General features: G+C 36.9%; 1 protein-coding gene across 1 annotated transcript; it reads left to right on the top strand.

Moving 5' to 3' along the window:
* Window positions 1-475: 475 nt before the first annotated feature.
* Window positions 476-16,584, top strand: LOC128995485 (uncharacterized). The gene is made up of 5 exons (XM_054420504.1): window positions 476-598; window positions 2,078-2,644; window positions 5,129-5,359; window positions 7,501-7,638; window positions 15,814-16,584. The coding sequence occupies exons 1-5, from the start codon at window positions 559-561 to the stop codon at window positions 16,401-16,403; spliced, it is 1,566 nt and encodes a 521-aa protein (XP_054276479.1). The 5' UTR covers window positions 476-558; the 3' UTR covers window positions 16,404-16,584.
* Window positions 16,585-19,014: the final 2,430 nt, after the last annotated feature.

The raw sequence follows: 19,014 nt of genomic DNA, 5'->3' as shown, positions 1-19,014 counted from the left end.
TTAATAATAACAGTAAACATTGCACATACACTCCATTATGAATTGGTGCAACAGCTGTTTCAGCAGGCCAGGCAATTACATACTCTATCAGATTGCTTTATCAGTTGTTAACATTTGTATTGTTGAACTGCAAAAGCAGCTGCTTTAAATTATAAAGATAAATGGTAAATAAACACTAGTGCACTAAGAGGAAAAATTAAGAACTGATTCAGAGCAAAGGAAAATCGGCTGATCGGTTTCCCTTGCTTTAAACTACTTGGGAAACAGTTACTTTCTTTTATATCAGCTGTCATTAGAAAAGGTAACTCTCTGTAAAGAGTAGGAATTTTTTTTCCAGGGATGAAAGTTTTCATCACTGGTTTTGCTCCTTAGCTTCATTCCTAAAATCTTGAAATATTTTATATTATCATCTAAGCTGTACTGTACAATGTTAAATTTTCTATGACCTAAGATCAGAAAAGGTTTGCAGGTATGACAATTTCTAAAGGGATTAGATTTATATTCTGTGGAACATCCATCCTATTCATAATTTTAATAATCATCTCCACAATATTTCTAATGAAGCCAAAAGAACCTGACTATCTACCTGAAAATATTGGTAAGTTATAATATTTGTTTTGATGTACATAAACAACCGTATTTTAATCCATTATATTTGATAATACCATGTTTTTACTCGTTAATTTAAACACCATTTTGGTTAGTATTTTGGTGCCGGGATGAATAAACTCTACATATTAAATTAACATAAAAACCATGAAGTAAATGTAATTTAGATGAAGTTTTATCTCAGTTTATTGAACGGAAGAAATCAATAAAAATATTTTACTAGAAAAGTAAATTCTTGGCTTGCTTGACATTGGGAGATGATGTTTGACGTTTTAAAGATAATATAGTTTATACATTGAATTGTAATAATTAAATAATCTGATTGCCAGTAATCCATGTTACATTGTACGCAAAACACATTACACCCAGTTATTATGAAGCTAAAAAATTTGCTTGTATCCACTGAGGGGACTTTCCATTCCTCCATTTTCCATGGTCTGTGATGTGATTTAAGTATGTTATCTTATCTTGCTAATATTAGTACCTGGGGACTGAGCTTTGCTCGGGGAAAATCATTAGTTTACTCTGAAAGCAGTTTATTATTGCAGATACATTACTCCACTCCCTGTCCTCTCCCATAACTGCAATAAGCGATATCATGTTTTCAAACTTGTCAGATTTTTAAGGTTAAATCAAATGCTAAACAAACAAACTATAATGTATTTGTGACAATAGATACTGTGCATTGAAAAATATAACTTACTTTATAAAATTACTCTACTTTTATGAAATCGCTTTACCATAAGAGAATATTTACTGAAAATAGAGAAATAGGTTGGGATATAATAATGAGATATGTTTCGTTTGAAAAACTCTTAACGTATATATGTAGCCCTAGGGGGTTTGAAGTAACACTTGTCATAATTAAAAATCTCGAGATAAGGAGAACGAGAGAGGCATTTATAGGCCAACATATGACCCATTTAAATTATAATTAACAGCTAATCGTATTGAAAATAATTCACCTAAGGAATCAGATAAGTTCACCAGGTCCGGTAACAAACAGGGCACGTGAAAGACCTAAAAACGAGAGTCAAGGTTGGTTAATAAAATCATAAAATGCAGTAAATACTCATGTTTTATAAATACATACAGCTTATCACAATAAATAAATAAATAAATTCAAAAATTAAAATTCCTTAGTAGATACAATCTTTGTCAATGATACAATACGGCCGCTAATAGAACAATTAAAACACCTAAAAACCACAAAATATCACAATGTCAAACATATTACATCCATTATAATGTAAATAAGTCTTGTTGTTTGTGATGAGCCTGTATGTTTTTTTTTTATTTAACCTCAAAATTTGACGCGTATGAACACACGATCACACAACAGACGAAGAAGTTCATTGCCAAAGATAGTCCACCTGCTAAACTTAACTGCTTCTAGCTAAAAAGCTGCTTCTAGTTCAACTGTACTTATAAATACTGTCAAAATCTACTTATGTTCAAATGATTTCAGAGGACTACCCGTTGGTCGTCACAAGAGAGAAATGGGGAGCCACCCCTCCATGTGTAGAATTGTCGAACAACACGGTCCCTCTAGAACGAGTTATCTTCATCCACACGGCTGGTGGGGGAACCTGCAATAACTTTTCATCCTGCAGGAATATTATGTTGGAACTTCAAGACATCAGTAAAAAAAACTGTGGTCCTGACACTTTAGAAGACATTGTGTACAACTTTGTGATCGTAAGTGATGGACATATTTTCGTAGGTCGTGGTTGGGACAAAATAGGAGCACATACTTATGGGAGTAATACAGGTAGTTTAGGAGTTGCATTCATTGGGGACTTCCGAAGAGATGAACCCAGCGAAATGATGCTGAACTCAGCAAAAACATTACTTGAGTTTGCAGTCGCTAGGTCCAAGTTGAAAAAAGATTATCAGTTGTACGGTCATTGCCAACGTCAATCAGCGTTTCCATACAGTCCTGGAAAGAATATAATGAAACATATCCAGTATTGGCCGCACTGGAACAATACGAAAGTGAAGAATTGTGCTGAGCCATCTGGTATAGTATTTCTTTAGAAACTTCATAATTAAATTATATCCCGAAGAATTTGTAATTCTCAAAATTGTGAACTGTTTCTTCTTTATACATTGGGCCATGACTTTAACGATTCAATCAGAGCATAGCTATAGATAATGAGTGTAAATATAATTATGTGAATCTATTTAAATAATTGGTAAGAAGAATATATTATTAAGAATAAAAATATTGTATATTTATTTATACATCCACACTTTGATAGTGAGAAATTATAGCCTACATATACCAAATTTTCCTGTTTTAAGGTCAAGAGTACCTTGCTTTGTCTCACTTCAGTTCTATATATTTCTTTTAGTGTAAGACTATATAACAGTCATTTGTGTAACTATTGGGCCAAGGCAGTTTACACTCGCATTACACATTATATTTTTCCTACAAATACTATAAAGCATATAAATAATTAGTCTTTCAAACACTGAACAACACGTTTTTAGGTTAGGTTAAATCCAAACAATTAACGAAATGGGAAACGCTGCACCAGCTGATCGTAGTCGTAATATCTTTAAGTGTTGCAAACCTTTTTCCAAGCGTACACGGATTATGTGCATAATAAAAGCACGCTGTTTTGTGTTGTTTGGTTGGAATACTGGTGTGCGACAGAGTAAAAACAGTGCGATAAAGTAAAAATTGTGCAGCAAAGTAAGTAAATACAGCAATTAGCAGTTTGCTGTCAGTACCAGCTTGCTGTTGTGTGTTGTGTATCAGTGCAAGGAAGCCAACTTTGTCGGGTGACTGTAGGAAAAGGACATTTTATTGGTGTTTTAAACAGCCCGTTTTAACGAGTTTTTGGGGACGTCGGTTTAACCAGAAAACCCGCTATCCGGACTGGCCTCGGTCCCGAGGAGTCCGGATAAGAGAAAGTGTACTGTAGTATGTTACCAAGTAGCCTACCCTCGTAATCATATGTATTTGAAACTTGTAGAAATATCTTTTAAGACATTTTATTATTTTATAGTAAGTTATTGATAAGAATGCACTTAAATCAATCCAATTTTGATCCCCTGTTTTACTCATAAAAATTACATTTTAACAAATTTTCAAATCTCTACATTGTTTCAAATAGCTAATACTTTATCCGGTTTATTTGGATGGATATTAATTCAAGATACATTTTAAATAACTTCGTATACATTTGTAATACAATATCAACAAATCAATTAGGATCTACCTGCGGTCTTTTAACCAGAACAGAATAATATATACATACACATGGTCACTTCTTTATTCAAAGCAGCAATTTATTATTTTAAAACAATTAAGTTTTACTGTATTTATGTTTTAAACTACTTTATCAGGTAAAGGTGGACAATCTTGACATTAAAACTGTCTCTCTGAGTGATTTCGTTTGCATTATTCTTTGATGAATATGTCTAAAATATCAGTGGTAACTAATTTACAGCCACCTCTAGGCTGCAATCCTACAACCCATGGCTCATGGGGGCACACTTCAATGTATTAAATCGCAGCAATCTCTGTAGACTACTAATTGATCCGTTGCTGGGATTTCCCGCAATCCCCTCCAACTATCGTTATCGCGGCCTTGACTCTCGCCGCATCACAACACTGCATCCTATCCCATACTGTGATCCGATACATCGATTCAATGGAGTTTCAATATCGTCACGGCGATACGATATTGTTTGATATCGCTATTGACTATTTGTATTGACACTGTTCAGTGTTCATTCACAATTCATTTGCTGCTCAGTTCTCACTAACATGTCAACTAAACTGTTACTTATATTTTCAAATACTATAATTACACAACTGATCTAAAATATTTAAATTAACGTACTTGTCTATTTTTGGGTTGAAACATGTGAATAAGACAACGGAGAAGTGCGTTCTCGTATGGCGAAGTTAAATGCAATTTCTGTATTTTTTGCCTTAAGTCAAGTGCAATTTTTAAAGAGTTAAACACCCACTTTCATTTACCAACAAGAGAATATAGATTCAGACAACATCGCACTCACACATATCTGAGCAAACTGCACCAAAACTTCAGATTTATCAGTTGAACAAGAATTCTTTGGTGGACTCCAAATACTTAATCTAATTTCGGTACTTTTCTGTTATAGGTGCAGTACCAATCACACAAGGCTACGTTAGGTTAGGTAGCCAAAGATTTTAAGTGAAAAATGTGTCGTTTAGCGTACAAATAACCTAACCTAATCTGGTGTACTCTCTATAACAGAAAATTACCCTATTTTCTAACCTAAAAACAATACTTATTAGGTACAAAAATGAGGGATAGTGAGGGATGACAACTTTCAGGACCTAGGCGCAGCTGCGATACCAGTGGGAGATCACCAGGTATCAAGTAATGCGAATGATTCGTTCGAATGAAATGTCAAATCACACATCGATGTTGCAAACATCGATAATATAATCGCAAAACACTCAGTCCAGTCGTCAGTTAAAGCAAAAGCAGTCAGTAATCAGTTAACAGTGACTAGTGAGTGTCTTCTACATTTCCAAGCTATGTAATGTGGACGACTGTGGTCAAGTCTGACTCCAGCTCAGAACAAAAGGTTGTTGGAGGAAGTGTTGTTCCCAACAACATCGTCCTCACCAACTGCCCAGAGGTCCACATCGGCCCCAAGTTTGTACACAACAACAACATCACCATCAACAACGGAGTCGTGGACAGTGATGAAAATGTCAAGTCTCTGTGTTCTGTGGTAAAAAAATGTAAGTCTTCTCCAATTTTACTCTAGTAATGAAAGTGCAAAGAACGTATCTCTTGCCCTATAATATTGCATTACACAATGATTCACTGCTGTTTAAAACAGAGCTAACTCTTGTAGTCAAATTGTTTTGAAGATTTTCCTTTTTGTAGCCTTTTAGTTGCATACATTGAAGTAAAATAATATTTTGTTTTTGCTTTGTATTTTTTTCAAGAGCTTTGTATCTACAGTGTTTGTCCTTTGTATTGTAAAAATGTATTTTTCTTTTTGATTTTGTTTGTACAAACTCTGTAGTTTTTGTGTTTTGCTATGTTTGAACTGTGCCATATCTTCTCAATTACATTTCGATTGTAATTTCATAACGTGATTTTCTTTGTACTTTCTTGCAAGTGGTGTTTAACTTGTCTATATACATAATTTCGTCTTTTTTACATTATTTTGATGGTTTATATTCTGTCAAAGGCAATATAATATTGTACTTGACTAAAACGCCACAATTTTTTGACACAAGACACTGAAGTATAATAGTAGTTTCACATGTAAGCCGGAACCGAGGGCGGGACTAACTTGAGCAAGTGCCACAAAATCACGATTACATATCACCAATATTTTTTATCGTGACGCAAAAGTACTCTCAAGCAGAATAACAGACAAAAATTTAAAATATTATTTTTTCCAATTTACAAAAAAACAATAATGTACAGGGTGGTAATAAAGTCCGAAGACAGTTAAATATTTTCTAAACGACAACAGATAAATCAATAAGATTTGGTACATCAACACCACACTTAAAAATCTAATATTTTTAGGAAATATCAATTTTCTGTCATATCATGGGGACGTCCCGCAAGGAGTCAGAAGGAAATCTTAAAAAGAAGCATAGGTTGACATGTACATCAAATTAAAGTTCTTTACTAGCAGAATATAATGCCGCAAATTTGAACTCAAACGGACAACCGAGCCAAGAATGACAGTTGTTCAAAGATTCATTTAATTTGCATTGCCATTATACGCTTACTCCTCAGGGGGCACAGCCCTAGGAATCGGAAGAAAATTGTTAAAGTAGTCATAGGTCGATATGCACATCAAATTAAATGTCTTCACTAGTAGATTACAATGCCGTAAACTCAAGCTCAAAAGAACGCCTGAGTAAAAAATGGCAGTCGTTCAAAGATTCAAAATGGCAGATTCAAGAAATCTTTGAACGGTTGCCATTTTACGCAGGATCAACCTTTTGAAGTGCGGTTTGCGGCATTGTATTTTACTAAAAAAGACCTTTAATTTGATGTGCATATTGACCTACGCTTTCATATAAGATTTTCTTCCGACTTCTTGTGGGCCGTCCCCCTGAAGAGTTATTGGATCACTGAATATATGTGTTAAGATAAAATTTTATGCTCTGTAACTTTGTACCAAGTATTGTAGCTCTATCTACATTTTTTTTTATTTAACTGTCTTCGGACTTTATTACCACCCTGTATAGCAAACCAACATAACAACATCAACATTAGAAGTTCAACATTATGTTTATTGTTAAGTAAACACACACTTCAAGCTAAATCAGATTAAAACTAGCTTAATAAGCATAATAATAATAATAATAATATGCCTACATTAGTATTTCCATAACCTCCTGCTCCTGTAATACAAGGCCGCGGGTTTGGTGTGTGGTGACGTCGCACCTGCCCCTATTGTCATGATAATAACAGTAATAACAAACGTAAACAAACATTGCGCAGACTCTCCATTATGATTAGTGTAACAGCTGTTTTGTCAGGCCCGGCCATGCAATATGTGTTTACATTTGTATTGTTGCACTGCAAAAACAGCTGCTTTAAATTTATAAAGATAAATGGAAAAAACCACTAATTAAGAACTGATTAAGAGCAAGGGAAAATCTGCTGATCGGCTTCCCTTGCTCTAAATTAGAGCTTGGGAAACAATTACTTTCTTTTATATCAGCTGGCATTGAAAATAGGTAGCTACTCTCTGTAAAGACTGGGATTTTTTTTTTCTCCAGGGACAAAAGTTTACAGCACTGGATTTGATCCTTAGCTTTATTCCTAATATCTTGAAATATTTTATGGTATACTAAGCTATACTTTGTTAAATTTTCTATGGTCTAAGATCAGTTAATGTTTGCAGGTATGACAATTTCTAATAGGATTGGATTAATAATCTATGGAACATCCTTCCTTTTCATCATTTTAATAATCATCTCCACAATATTTCTAATTATACAAAAAGAACCTAGTAGACCTGTCTTTCCACCTGAAAATAGCGGTAAGTTACAATATTTTTTTCATGTCTATAAAAACTGTATTTTAATCCATTAGATTTTATAATACCATGTTTTTTACTTGTAAATTTTAACACGCCCCCGTCTTGGTTAGTATTTTGGTGCTGGGATGAATTTGCTCTACATGGTAAATTGCTACATGGCAATGCTCTACATGTAATTTTGAAGAAGATTTATCATATATATAAAGGTTACTTACCCAAGTAGCACACATCGTTGGCCCAACGTTGGGAAATGGTCGGCACGGTTGGGAAATGGTTGGCAGAAATGTTAACGATTTGCCAACGTTGGCCCAACGGAAACTGGTATTCGTTGGCCCTACAAAGGAAAGAATCGTTGGGCATTCGTTGGGTTTCAGTATAAAACATTCTAAAACGAATTTTTACAAATTGATTTATTTAAAATTACATAAATGGTATGGCAGCAGAATATAAGAAAAATATTGTAAAAATTTGGATCAATTAATGAATGTAATCAGATGATGTTGTGATACTAGATACAGTGGGGAACACCTGCTTAACATATAATAATTATTATAATTATTTATTTTAATATTCTTAAACTTATTTAAGCAAGTTTTTAATAGTTATAGAGAAAAGATTAAATAATTATATAACAATCAATTATAATAGTAGCCTACTAATTTAATGGTAATTAAATAATCTATATTCAAATACTATTATCCTCTCCAACTACCAGAAAAACAATTTAACTACTTGAGGCCTAAACAGATTAACAGAATCATATTATACTGTAGCATAAAAAATATTTAAAGTATTAATTGTACTACGGTAATAGTACTCATGGTAAGACCTGGACGCGGGACCGATTTTTTTTCGTTTTGAGGTCCCTAGAGGACAAAAACACCATCCGTTCAAATTCATATATATATATATATATATATATCTCTAATATATAAAATTCTCGTGTCACAGTGTTTGTCTGCAAACTCCTCCGGAACGACTTCACCGATCGTTATGAAATTTGGTGTGTAAATTCTGTAGGTATGCGAATCGGACGTAAACTATTTCCCGTTTCGAAATTCTTAAAAGGGCTCCGCCCCAGTGGCTCTGGAGTTTCCCATGTTAACCTTATGAGAAATGGAATTAATGAATCTTAACAGCTGTTTCAATTAAACAAGTTGGTTCTGTTCTATGATGTTCAATAGCATTAAAGTTACAAGGATTACCAACAGGGTGCAGCACTATTATTTCTTTTACATTTATGACAACAGCTAATTTGCAACCAAAAGGTGAGTGAGCGTAGCGAACGAACTTCAACCTGGAGGCGAGTTAGCGTAGCGAACGAGCTAACCTGAAGGCAAGTGAGCGCAGCGAACGAGCTCCAACCTAAAGGTGAGTGAGCGTAGCGAACGAGCTCTAACCCAAAGGTGAGTGAGCGTAGCAAACGAACTTCAACCAGGACGTGATTGAGCGATGCGAACGAGATCATCTTGAAAATTAAACGTAACGGTACTTTCTTTCCATCGGTCTGTCTTAGGGGAAACCTATAACTTAGGCGATACGAAGTTTGCCGGGTCAGCTAGTATATATATATATATTTTTTTTTTTTTTTTTATAAGGGAGAGGAGGTAAAAATGCTTTTACGCACACAGGTAGCCAGCCTGTAGTGTGAGACTCCTGAGCTTGTCAGACTACTCACTAAAAAACCCCCTCTACTCTGTTGGACACAGACCTGGGATTGTTTGTCACATTACTTCAGGTCAGGTCAACGTGTGACCTAAGCCCTCAGGGCTCGCGCCATTTCTGGCATTCAATTTCTTTATGACCTAGACCGCATCTCGGTCAAGCTCTAGCTTCTTTGTGCGGAGAATATCCTGGACGAAATGTGACATACAGGTCCAATTGTCCTCACCCTCCATCATCATCGGAATGACTGTGTCCACCAACAACTGCCCTACATGTTGTTCAGCCTCCAGGCGGGAACCTTCCCAACGCTGGCAGCGGAAGAAGGTGTGCTCCGCGTCGTCGGGAGTGCCTGGGCAGAAGATGCAATCGGGTGACACGGCTTTGCCCATCCTGAACAGGTACGACCGAAAAAACCCGTGACCTGTCAGAAACTGGGTAAGGTAATAGTCCACCTCACCATACCGTCGGTCAACCCATGGTTGGACTTGCTGAATCAGTCTCCTGGTCCAGCGTCCCCGCGACTCCTGTTCCCAGCTCTCCTGCCAGAGCTGGTAGGTGCGGTTGCGCTCCTCCATTTTTGCATGGTCCTCTCCACGCCGCTGATAAATCGCTTTCCTCTCCGCCGCCAAAAGTTTGACGGGGATTACTCCAGCAACCACCAAGATGGCAGGTTCAGACACTGTTCGGTAGGCGGATGCTACCCTGAGTGCTGCCTGACGCTGCACTCTGGCAAGCCGCATCCTATACACCTCCTTATTGAGCGCGTCTGCCCACACCTCCGCACCATACAGGAGCACAGACTGAACTGTAGACATCAACAGCCTTCTGCGACTGGAACGAGGACCTCCGACATTGGCCATTAACCGGCTAAGAGAAGAGATCACCTTAGCGGCCTTGTCCGCCGTTCGGAATATCTGGTCCCGCCAGCTAAGCTTAGAGTCCACCATGACACCAAGATACTTGGCGGCACGAACGGACTGGACTTCGACGTCCCCCACCCTCAACGGCACAATGGTGTCAATCTGCTTTTTGGTCAGAATCACGATCTCAGTTTTGTTCAGCGCGAGTGAGAGACCGTGATCTGCCATCCATGCGTTTATAGTTCGCATGACTCGGTTTAATTTTAGCTGGGCCAGCTCAACACTACGAGCAGCTATTAAAGCTGCAATGTCATCTGCGTACCCAACTAAAACGGTTTCATCAGGCATTTCAGACCTAAGGAGGCTGTCATAGGCAACGTTCCAGAGGTCCGGGCCGAGTATGGAACCTTGGGCAGCACCAGAAGTGACACTCATCGTCCGCGGGCCTTCTGTAGTATCATACATGAGGAGGCGGAACCGGAGGTAATCCTCTATAATGCGCATGAGGTATGCCGGGACGTGGAAGTTGTTCTCCAGAGCGTCCAGCATATCGCACCATCTTGCAGAATTAAATGCGTTTCGCACATCGAGTGTAACGAGCAGCACAACCCTACGAGAGTAGTGATTAAAATCCTCAGCTCTCATCACGGCTTGCTTCACCTCCTCAATAGCGTCGACCGTTGATCGCCCCTTCCTGAAGCCGTATTGGCGAGGGCTCAGGTCCCCCGCAGCAACCACGGCTGAATTCAGTCGGGAACGGATCAACTTCTCTAGGACTTTCCCAGCCGTATCCAACATGCAAAGGGGTCTGTAAGAGGACGGCAATTCTGGGTCTCCTTTCCCCTTCCCTACGAGCACGAGCCTAGCTTTTTTCCAGCACAACGGAAATACCCCCTCTGCTAGGCAGGCGTTGTACATGCTCAGAAGAATCAGGGGATTGATTGAAAAAACCTTCTTAAGAGCCTCGCCAGGTACCCAATCAGGTCCAGGAGCCTTGTTGTTTTTTAGGGATAAAACGGCAGTCTCCAGCTCCTCATGAGTGAAGAGTGGGACATCGTCCATCATCTCAAACTCACGCAGTGGGCGCAGAATATGATCCGGAAAAAGGGATTTGACGACCCTCTCCATAGCGGCCCCCTCCATGACGGAAGGTGGAGAGCGAGTGGTGAGTTTTTGGGTTACTAGTTTGTAACCCAGGCCCCACGGGTCGGAATCGACATCATTCCTTAGTGTTTTCCAGCAATTGTGTTTGCTCCGGTTGATGGCCCGGCGGAGAGACTTCCTCGCCACCTTGTAGCTCTCCAGCTTACGGCGTCTATCCAAGGGTACCCTGGCCCTGGTAGCGAGTCGTCTAGCTCTCAAAGCAGCTCGGCGCAAATCCGCAATCTCTGCAGTCCACCAGTATACGGGTCTCCTATCGCAACGGAGTCTCTTGCGGGGCATTGACTCATCACAAGCCGAGGCAATCAGCCCCATCATCGATATATATATATATATATTTATATATATATATTTATATATATATTTATATATATATTTATATATATATTTGTATATATATTTATATATATATTTATATATATATATATATGTGTGTGTGTGTGTCCGTTAGCACGATAACTCGAGCAAAAATGATCCGATTTTGATGAAATTTGGTACAAACGTGTAAACCTACGTTTATTCGAACGAGTTCGCGATCCAGCATGATCGGACAATGGGAACGGGGGTTTACGGGGGGTTTTATGGGGTAAAAATAGGTTTTTCCCATTTTTGACCAAAAAAAACATAAAATTTAACAATTTCTTTCCAAACCATTTTGTAGAGCTTAAAAAAACAAATAATTTAGTATATTGAAGCGTTATTATGCGCCTAATGGTTACGGAGAAAATTCAAAAAAATTGTAAATTTAAAATTCCCATGTTATTATTATGGAGAATAAGTAAACTGTTGAAGTTTGCTTGTTTATGAACATATTTTGATCAAATTTGGAAAACGTTTTTATTTCTTACTAACTATTGACATTTTACAAAAAAACAGTTTTACCCTCCCTGATGCAGCAAACCTAAGTACTTGTTAAACTAATTCTATTTAAATCGAGAATAAATGTTATATTTTTAAGTAGACATTTCAGTGTAAATCAAATCAGTCAAATGGAAATTCGCTTAGTCTGCAGGTTTGCTGCGGCGGGGCTTATTCCTTATGGGAAATTCGCTAATAGTAGCCTACTAATTTAATGGTAATTAAATAATCTATATTCAAATACTATCCTCTCCAACTACCAGAAAAACAATTCAACTACTTGAGGCCTAAACAGATTAACAGAATCATATTATACTGTAGCATAAAAAATATTTAAAGTATTAATTGTGACCATTGCACCTCTCGGCTACTCTTTCGCCACTTGAAAACACTCTTAATCAACGAGCACAGTTAGCTCAGAGGTAAGGCGTGAGGCTCACATGTCGAAGGTACCGGGCTTGAGACCCGTCCCGGCCAAAACATTTTATTTCGTTTTATTTTCAAATAAGTTTTTATTAACTATTTAATCAATTTACTCAACTCATAATTATGCTTTGCATACAAAATCTTTATTATTTTGTGTTTTTTATGTTTATGCCCAATGGGATGGTTGGCCCTTCCGCAAAAATTGGTTGGTTGGCCAACCGTAAGACTGAGTGCCAAAACATACCGTTGGCCAACGATCGACAGAGACGTTGGGCCAACGATTTGCCAACGATTTTTGCTACTTGGGTACAGTCTTCGCAATCCTGTAAATTGAGCACTACGGCCGTTTCGGAGATAACTCCATCGTCGGGTGCGTAGTCACCATACACTAATCTGAACTATTTACATATTTACATTTTTTACGTGGTTTCTTCATTTTCATTGCGTCAAAGGTTAATAAATAGTACATACAACACAAAACACGGACACGACACGAAAACATTAAGGGACGTGCACGGCTAAAAACTGACGACCGACTCAGTCGATTGTACTTCTCTGTGCTGACTGAGGTCACAGAAAAAGTACTACTATAACCCAGAATGCCAACCGCATGGTAAAAAGCATTAAGCGGTTTGAGAGAGCTTTGCCTGTCAATCCGTAGGCAGCGCCACCAGCGTTGCTATATGCTATTGCATGGCAACGCTGGTGGCGCTGCCTACGGGACAGGCAAAGCTCTCTCAAACCGCTTAATGCTTTTTACCATGCGGTTGGCATTCTGGGTTATAGTGGTACGTTTTCTGTGCTGAGGTAGAGTTACTGATTTTCTGCTTGTTCACAATAACGCCTGAACCTCCTACCACCTTCACCTTGGCTGCAATGTCTTAAGTTTTTCATTATGTTTGTGCCTAGTCTGAAGATGAACCGCCATTCAGGTGACCTAGTGAGTGGTTTTGATGGGAAATGTACCAATACCTCCCCTTAAATAAAACAAAATATTATGACCAAATATCAACTTCAACTAAATCAGACATTTTAGCCATGGAGCTGTGGACGACTGAGCAACATGTATTTGTAGTGGAAGTGTTTTTAAAAGTGGCAATTCCTGTGTTCAGTAGACGTTTCAATGTGGGTCTAAGAAGAAAGTCCTAATTCGAAACTGTGGGTGGGTTTAGAGCCACTATTTCAGCATTGAAACTAAAATCAACAGGCCATCTAAGGTCAGCCCGGACGCCAGAAAACGTCAAGAGAGTGAGGACTGTGTGGTGTGGTTGAAAGTGGGATTCCTCGCTCATAATGACAATTTGGTGACGTGAAAGCAAATCAATTAATTGTTCTGAAATGAGATGCGCTTTCCATAACGACTGGGCTTCAACTGTACCTGACTGTCATTTTGTATGAATGAAAGTTCAGGTCATATCGTAATACTCAGGTCATATCGTAATACTCTTCTACCGAGTGGCCAGACATATGCACTGTGCAGAGCTGCAGCTTATTCACGTGCAGGCCGCTAAGGACTAGCTTTCACAGATTCTCTCACTCTCTGACGTTCTGTGGCGTCCAGGCTGACCTTGGACGGTTGACTTTTTTCAATGCTGAACTAGTAGCTCTGAAGTTACCCACCCACAGCAAAATGGTGTTTGGAGTTGGGATTTTTCCTCTTGGACCCACATTGAAACGTCTACATAACTACTGCTGAACAGCTACACAGGAATTGCCACTTTTAAAAAACACTTCCACTACAAATGCATGGTGCTCAGCTGTCCACATCTCCATTGCTACTAAAAATGTCCACACGTAGGCTTTGGAACACCCGTATTCCCACCACCCTCTGCCACTCACTCGCTCGACAGGGCAGCAAAGAAACCCGTCAGATCATTTTGCCGCTCCCTGTATTATTCACCCTAAATTAAAATAGTACTGTACTTGTTTGATCCTGAGAAGGATATCGTTAATAAACCAGGATTTGACGTTTGACTATTGATGATTACTACAGGTTACAACAGGTTACAGTTATCTGACAACACGTTTACATCTATTTACTGCTGTACTGTATTTGCAAGTAATAATGTACACTAGTTAACATGAACCAAATCATAGTCTCCTCTAATACAAGGCCAGAGACAAAAGTGGCAACACCGTTGACCCACCAAACCGAAACAGCTGTTGCACTAATATATAATGGACAGTATAGGAAATGTTTATGTTTAAACTTTTGTTATTTCTGTAATTAACTTACCATGGCAATATGCATGACGTTGCCACACACCAACTCGTGTTAGAGGAGGCTATGAGCAACCTCATAATGTAATGTAAACATAAATCAAACATAAGCTATTTTTGCACTAATAGGTGACTTAACACATGTGGTAGTCAAATACACAACACAAAAATTCTTCCCTCTGAAATTATTAAGATAACTTCTTGTTTTAACGGTTACACAAAATAACACCTCCAAATCCCGGATTATACATTGTTACTTTATAAAGGAGGTTGATTTCCCATAACAAAATTTGCCAAAAATCCATTTTTGTTATTTGAATAATTTCTGGGCTTGTAGTATATCTCACCACCGGGTTTGTTTTGGTTTCTTGCCTCTTTCTCTGCCATTCTATTACAACTATAGCATCCACATTTTGGTTGAAGGTAGAATTTGGCCAACAAAATGTTTGCATCTTGTATGAGCAATGTACAAAATGTCAACCCTTTGGTTTGATAGGTTCATCTGAATGTGTGAAACGTTCCATGTTGGTTTTAAATACCTTTCAGTACATTCAGTCTTTTAAAATGATTATTGTACTAAGAGCTGAGCCAGTGTGCCAAGAAAATGTTTTTTCTTTATGTCTGTCACTTTCTGAACTTTCTTAGAACTTTCTGCCTGTGTCCAAGTCCTCTCAAGTCTGATTTCACTTTAAATTTCAGTGTACCTGGGTCATTTTTGTAAGTAGACACTTGCAATGTGACCAATTTTAGTAAATTATCTATATTCTGCATCTATGAATGTATTAATTTGTTAGTTCACCTCACTCCATGATACAAAACCTTCATTCATATGCATGTTAAAATACCAGTTGCATCACCATCTCAATTTAACTACAAATGTGAAAGTAGGGGTATTTGTGAGTATGTCACATATGGTAAATCACATAAAAACTATTGGACAAATTGAATTTATAAATACTGTCAAAATACGTGCAAATGATTTCAGAGGACTACCCGTTGGATAAAAGATTCGTCACAAGAGAGAAATGGGGAGCCGCCCCTCCATGTGTAGAATTGTCGAACAACACGGTCCCCGTAGAACGAGTTATCTTCATCCACACGGCTGGTGGGGGAACCTGCAATAACTTTGCATCCTGCAGGAATATTATGTTGGAACTTCAAGACATTGGTAAAAAAGACTGTGGTCCTGATACTTACGAAGACATCATGTACAACTTTGTGATCGGAAGTGATGGACATATCTTCGTAGGTCGAGGTTGGGACAAAATAGGAGCACACACTAAATGGAGTAATACAGGTAGTTTAGGAGTTGCATTCATTGGGAACTTCCGAAGAGATGAACCCAGCGAAATGATGCTGAACTCTGCAAAAACATTACTTGAGTTTGCAGTCGCTAGGTCCAAGTTGAAAAAAGATTATCAGTTGTACGGTCATTGTCAACGACACACAGCGTTTCCATACAGTCCTGGAAAGAATGTAATGAAACATATCCAGTATTGGCCGCACTGGGAAAAAATGAACGTGGAAAATTGTGCTGAACTATCTGGTATAGTATTTCATAAAGAAACTTCTTAACTAAATTATATCCCGAAGGATTCCCAATTCTCAAAATTGTGAACTGTTTCTTCTTCATACATTGGGCCATGACTTTAACGATTCAATCAGAGCATAGCTGTAGATAATGAGTGTAAATATAATTATGTGAATCTATTTAAATAATTGGTAAGAATAATATATTGTTAAGAATAAAAAATTGTTAACAAAATATTGTATATTTATTTATGTTTCTACACATTGAATGTGGGAAATTATAGCCTACATATTATACCAAATTTTCCTGTTTTAAGGTCAAGAGTACCTTGCTTGTCTCTACTTAAACTTCAGTTCTAGATATTTCTTTTAGTGTAAGACTAAATTACTTACTTAATTCCCGTCACAGTTCAATAACAACTCAATTCCCATTGATGAGATGTGACAGGAATTACAAAAGTAATTTAGCCTTGCATTATGTCCAACAGCTCAAGGGCTAGAAACATAGATATTAATTCCTTTTAGGTTTTTCCCAATTTTTCTTTAGTTAGTTGACATCCTTTTTTTACAAATAAATCAACAGTTGTTATATATGGTTTAAGTTTTCTTAGAATATCGTTAATCCCTCGATTGGACCTGGGTTGCTTAATTAAATTGGTTATTTTAATGATGAAATCTCATAAATGAAAAGAACTTATCAGGGTCTAAATCTTTAAGTCCCTGCATGGTAACGCTAAAATATGGACGAAGAAAACCATGAAATATAACTTAAACTTTTATTAACACAAAATCCAAACAAGAAATTTACACAAAATAAACCGTCAAATCTGTATAAATATTTTACAATTATCGTACAAAGTATGAAACATTCGGGACACGAAGTCAACACATATTTTGTTATTAGGTAACACTACACAACATTAATTTATTTGATTTTTCATGGCCACCGATACAATACTTGCTTACAATATGTATGTATATGATATTATTTTTAATATGTTTAATCTTAATGTATTACTACACTTTAAATATTAATCATACATCATTATAAAATAAATAAACAATGAAAAAGTAGTCAGTACCGTTAGTCAGGAGATGCTACCCTTCACATAGATGCTAGCCAATGGATGTTCTCCTGACTCCACAGTAGGTTGTTTTATAAGTTACTATAATTTAATTTTGTTCAGAAAAAATAAAGAAAACCTTATTTGTACAGTTAGTTGTTCATCTTAATGCTTCTGTAGTTTAAATGCTAAAGCTAGTAAAGTTAACTACAAACATAATTCTTATGGATATTAGAGATCTGATTTTTCTGTTAATTTTGTAATACTATTGTCATATTATGTGAACTTCACTGCATTGGGCACATGGGTGCTCTAGTAGTTTTAGTGAGCAACTTAATCATATAGCTGTTAGTTGGTTACAACTTCATTCTAAAAAAGCTTGATTTTACAATTGCAAAATTCAAGTTTCTATATGTCGTTTGAGGGCCAATAATTTATGTTTTAAATCAATCAACAGATTAGCGTTTAAAAAACAAGACTAGTGTTTTCTCCTGTTGAAAAGTGTTATTAAATTACTCTGGCATTACCCCTTTGTTGATAAAAGTAAATTAACAATAATAACAATAGTTGACAACTTTTAGCAATCAGAACAAGTAGAAAATTGGATGATATTAAATAACAATTTTCTAATGTTGTTTGTGGAAGGGATTTTTTACTTAATTCAGATTTTTTTCCCCTGACAAGATTTACCATGTTTTTCTTTACGAAGGTGGAACCCAATATAGGTTTTGAATCAGCAAGTTGTAGAAATATTTACTTTTGGTGGGATTTGTACCTTTAAGTTTGGAGCTATAGTCTCGTTTGTCTATGCAGGACTCGCCCTCTAAAACATACTACTTTGAAAAGCTTCTATTTATTTTAGTAAGATGTATACTTCAGAACATTGATACACTGGTTTTATGAAAGGCGTCCCACGTAGCAGGTCCTGAGGAGCAAAACTAGAAGGAATTTGCACATGTAAAATTGTAAAATGTCTTTTGCAACCACTTTTTTATTTGGTGGTGAGTGAGAGTTGTAACAAGACCAGGGTTTGGAAAATAGATACTATTTTTTTTTAAGTACAAATGTTATGGTTGTGCTCGAACATGGGAGGTTAGACATAAAAGATAAACACGAAAATTTAACTCTATTTTAGGGAACAAGTTACAGACTTGGAGGCTGCTTTTCAATTAAATGTTTTATATTATTCATTATGACCACAGTTCTTGGTATGACAACTAGTTCCATTCCTTAGAACTACATCAGGTCATTTTTATGCAACCACATCATCAATGTATTAATACATTGTGGGTGTCAATTGATTCTTTAAAAAACTGTCACAATCACAATTAAAACTTGTCATGTAAAATTGAATAAAATTTATGTTTTTACATATTAAGTAAGGAATTGTCACAAAGGTGCATGAAAGCTCATTTTTAACTGAATAGAACGAAGAGTGGATGGCGTTTATCTCAGAATGTTATGCATAAAACCAACCTTAGACATTGTAATTATTTCTATAAAATTACATTTTAAACTATTTTGGGTTATTCAACATTTACATGAATCAAAGCACTAATATAGGTTTAGCCATAGTTATCTATAACGATTAA

Source organism: Macrosteles quadrilineatus, unplaced genomic scaffold (assembly GCF_028750875.1).
Source record: "Macrosteles quadrilineatus isolate MER2022 unplaced genomic scaffold, UCM_ALF_1.0 Scaffold_5__1_contigs__length_97177068, whole genome shotgun sequence".
NCBI lineage: Eukaryota > Metazoa > Arthropoda > Insecta > Hemiptera > Cicadellidae > Macrosteles > Macrosteles quadrilineatus.
Note: the sequence above shows the minus strand (reverse complement) of the source record. Positions and strands in the feature narration are given on the sequence as shown.

What these genes read in the sequence shown, in the direction of transcription:
- LOC128995485 (XM_054420504.1), top strand. Translation starts at nt 559, where the DNA reads ATGAAGCCAAAAGAACCTGACTATCTACCTGAAAATATTG. An exon ending in GTGTTCTGTGGTAAAAAAAT is followed by an intron (nt 5,360 to 7,500) that starts GTAAGTCTTCTC and finishes TAATGTTTGCAG; the next exon opens with GTATGACAATTTCTAATAGG. An exon ending in CTTTCCACCTGAAAATAGCG is followed by an intron (nt 7,639 to 15,813) that starts GTAAGTTACAAT and finishes AAATGATTTCAG; the next exon opens with AGGACTACCCGTTGGATAAA.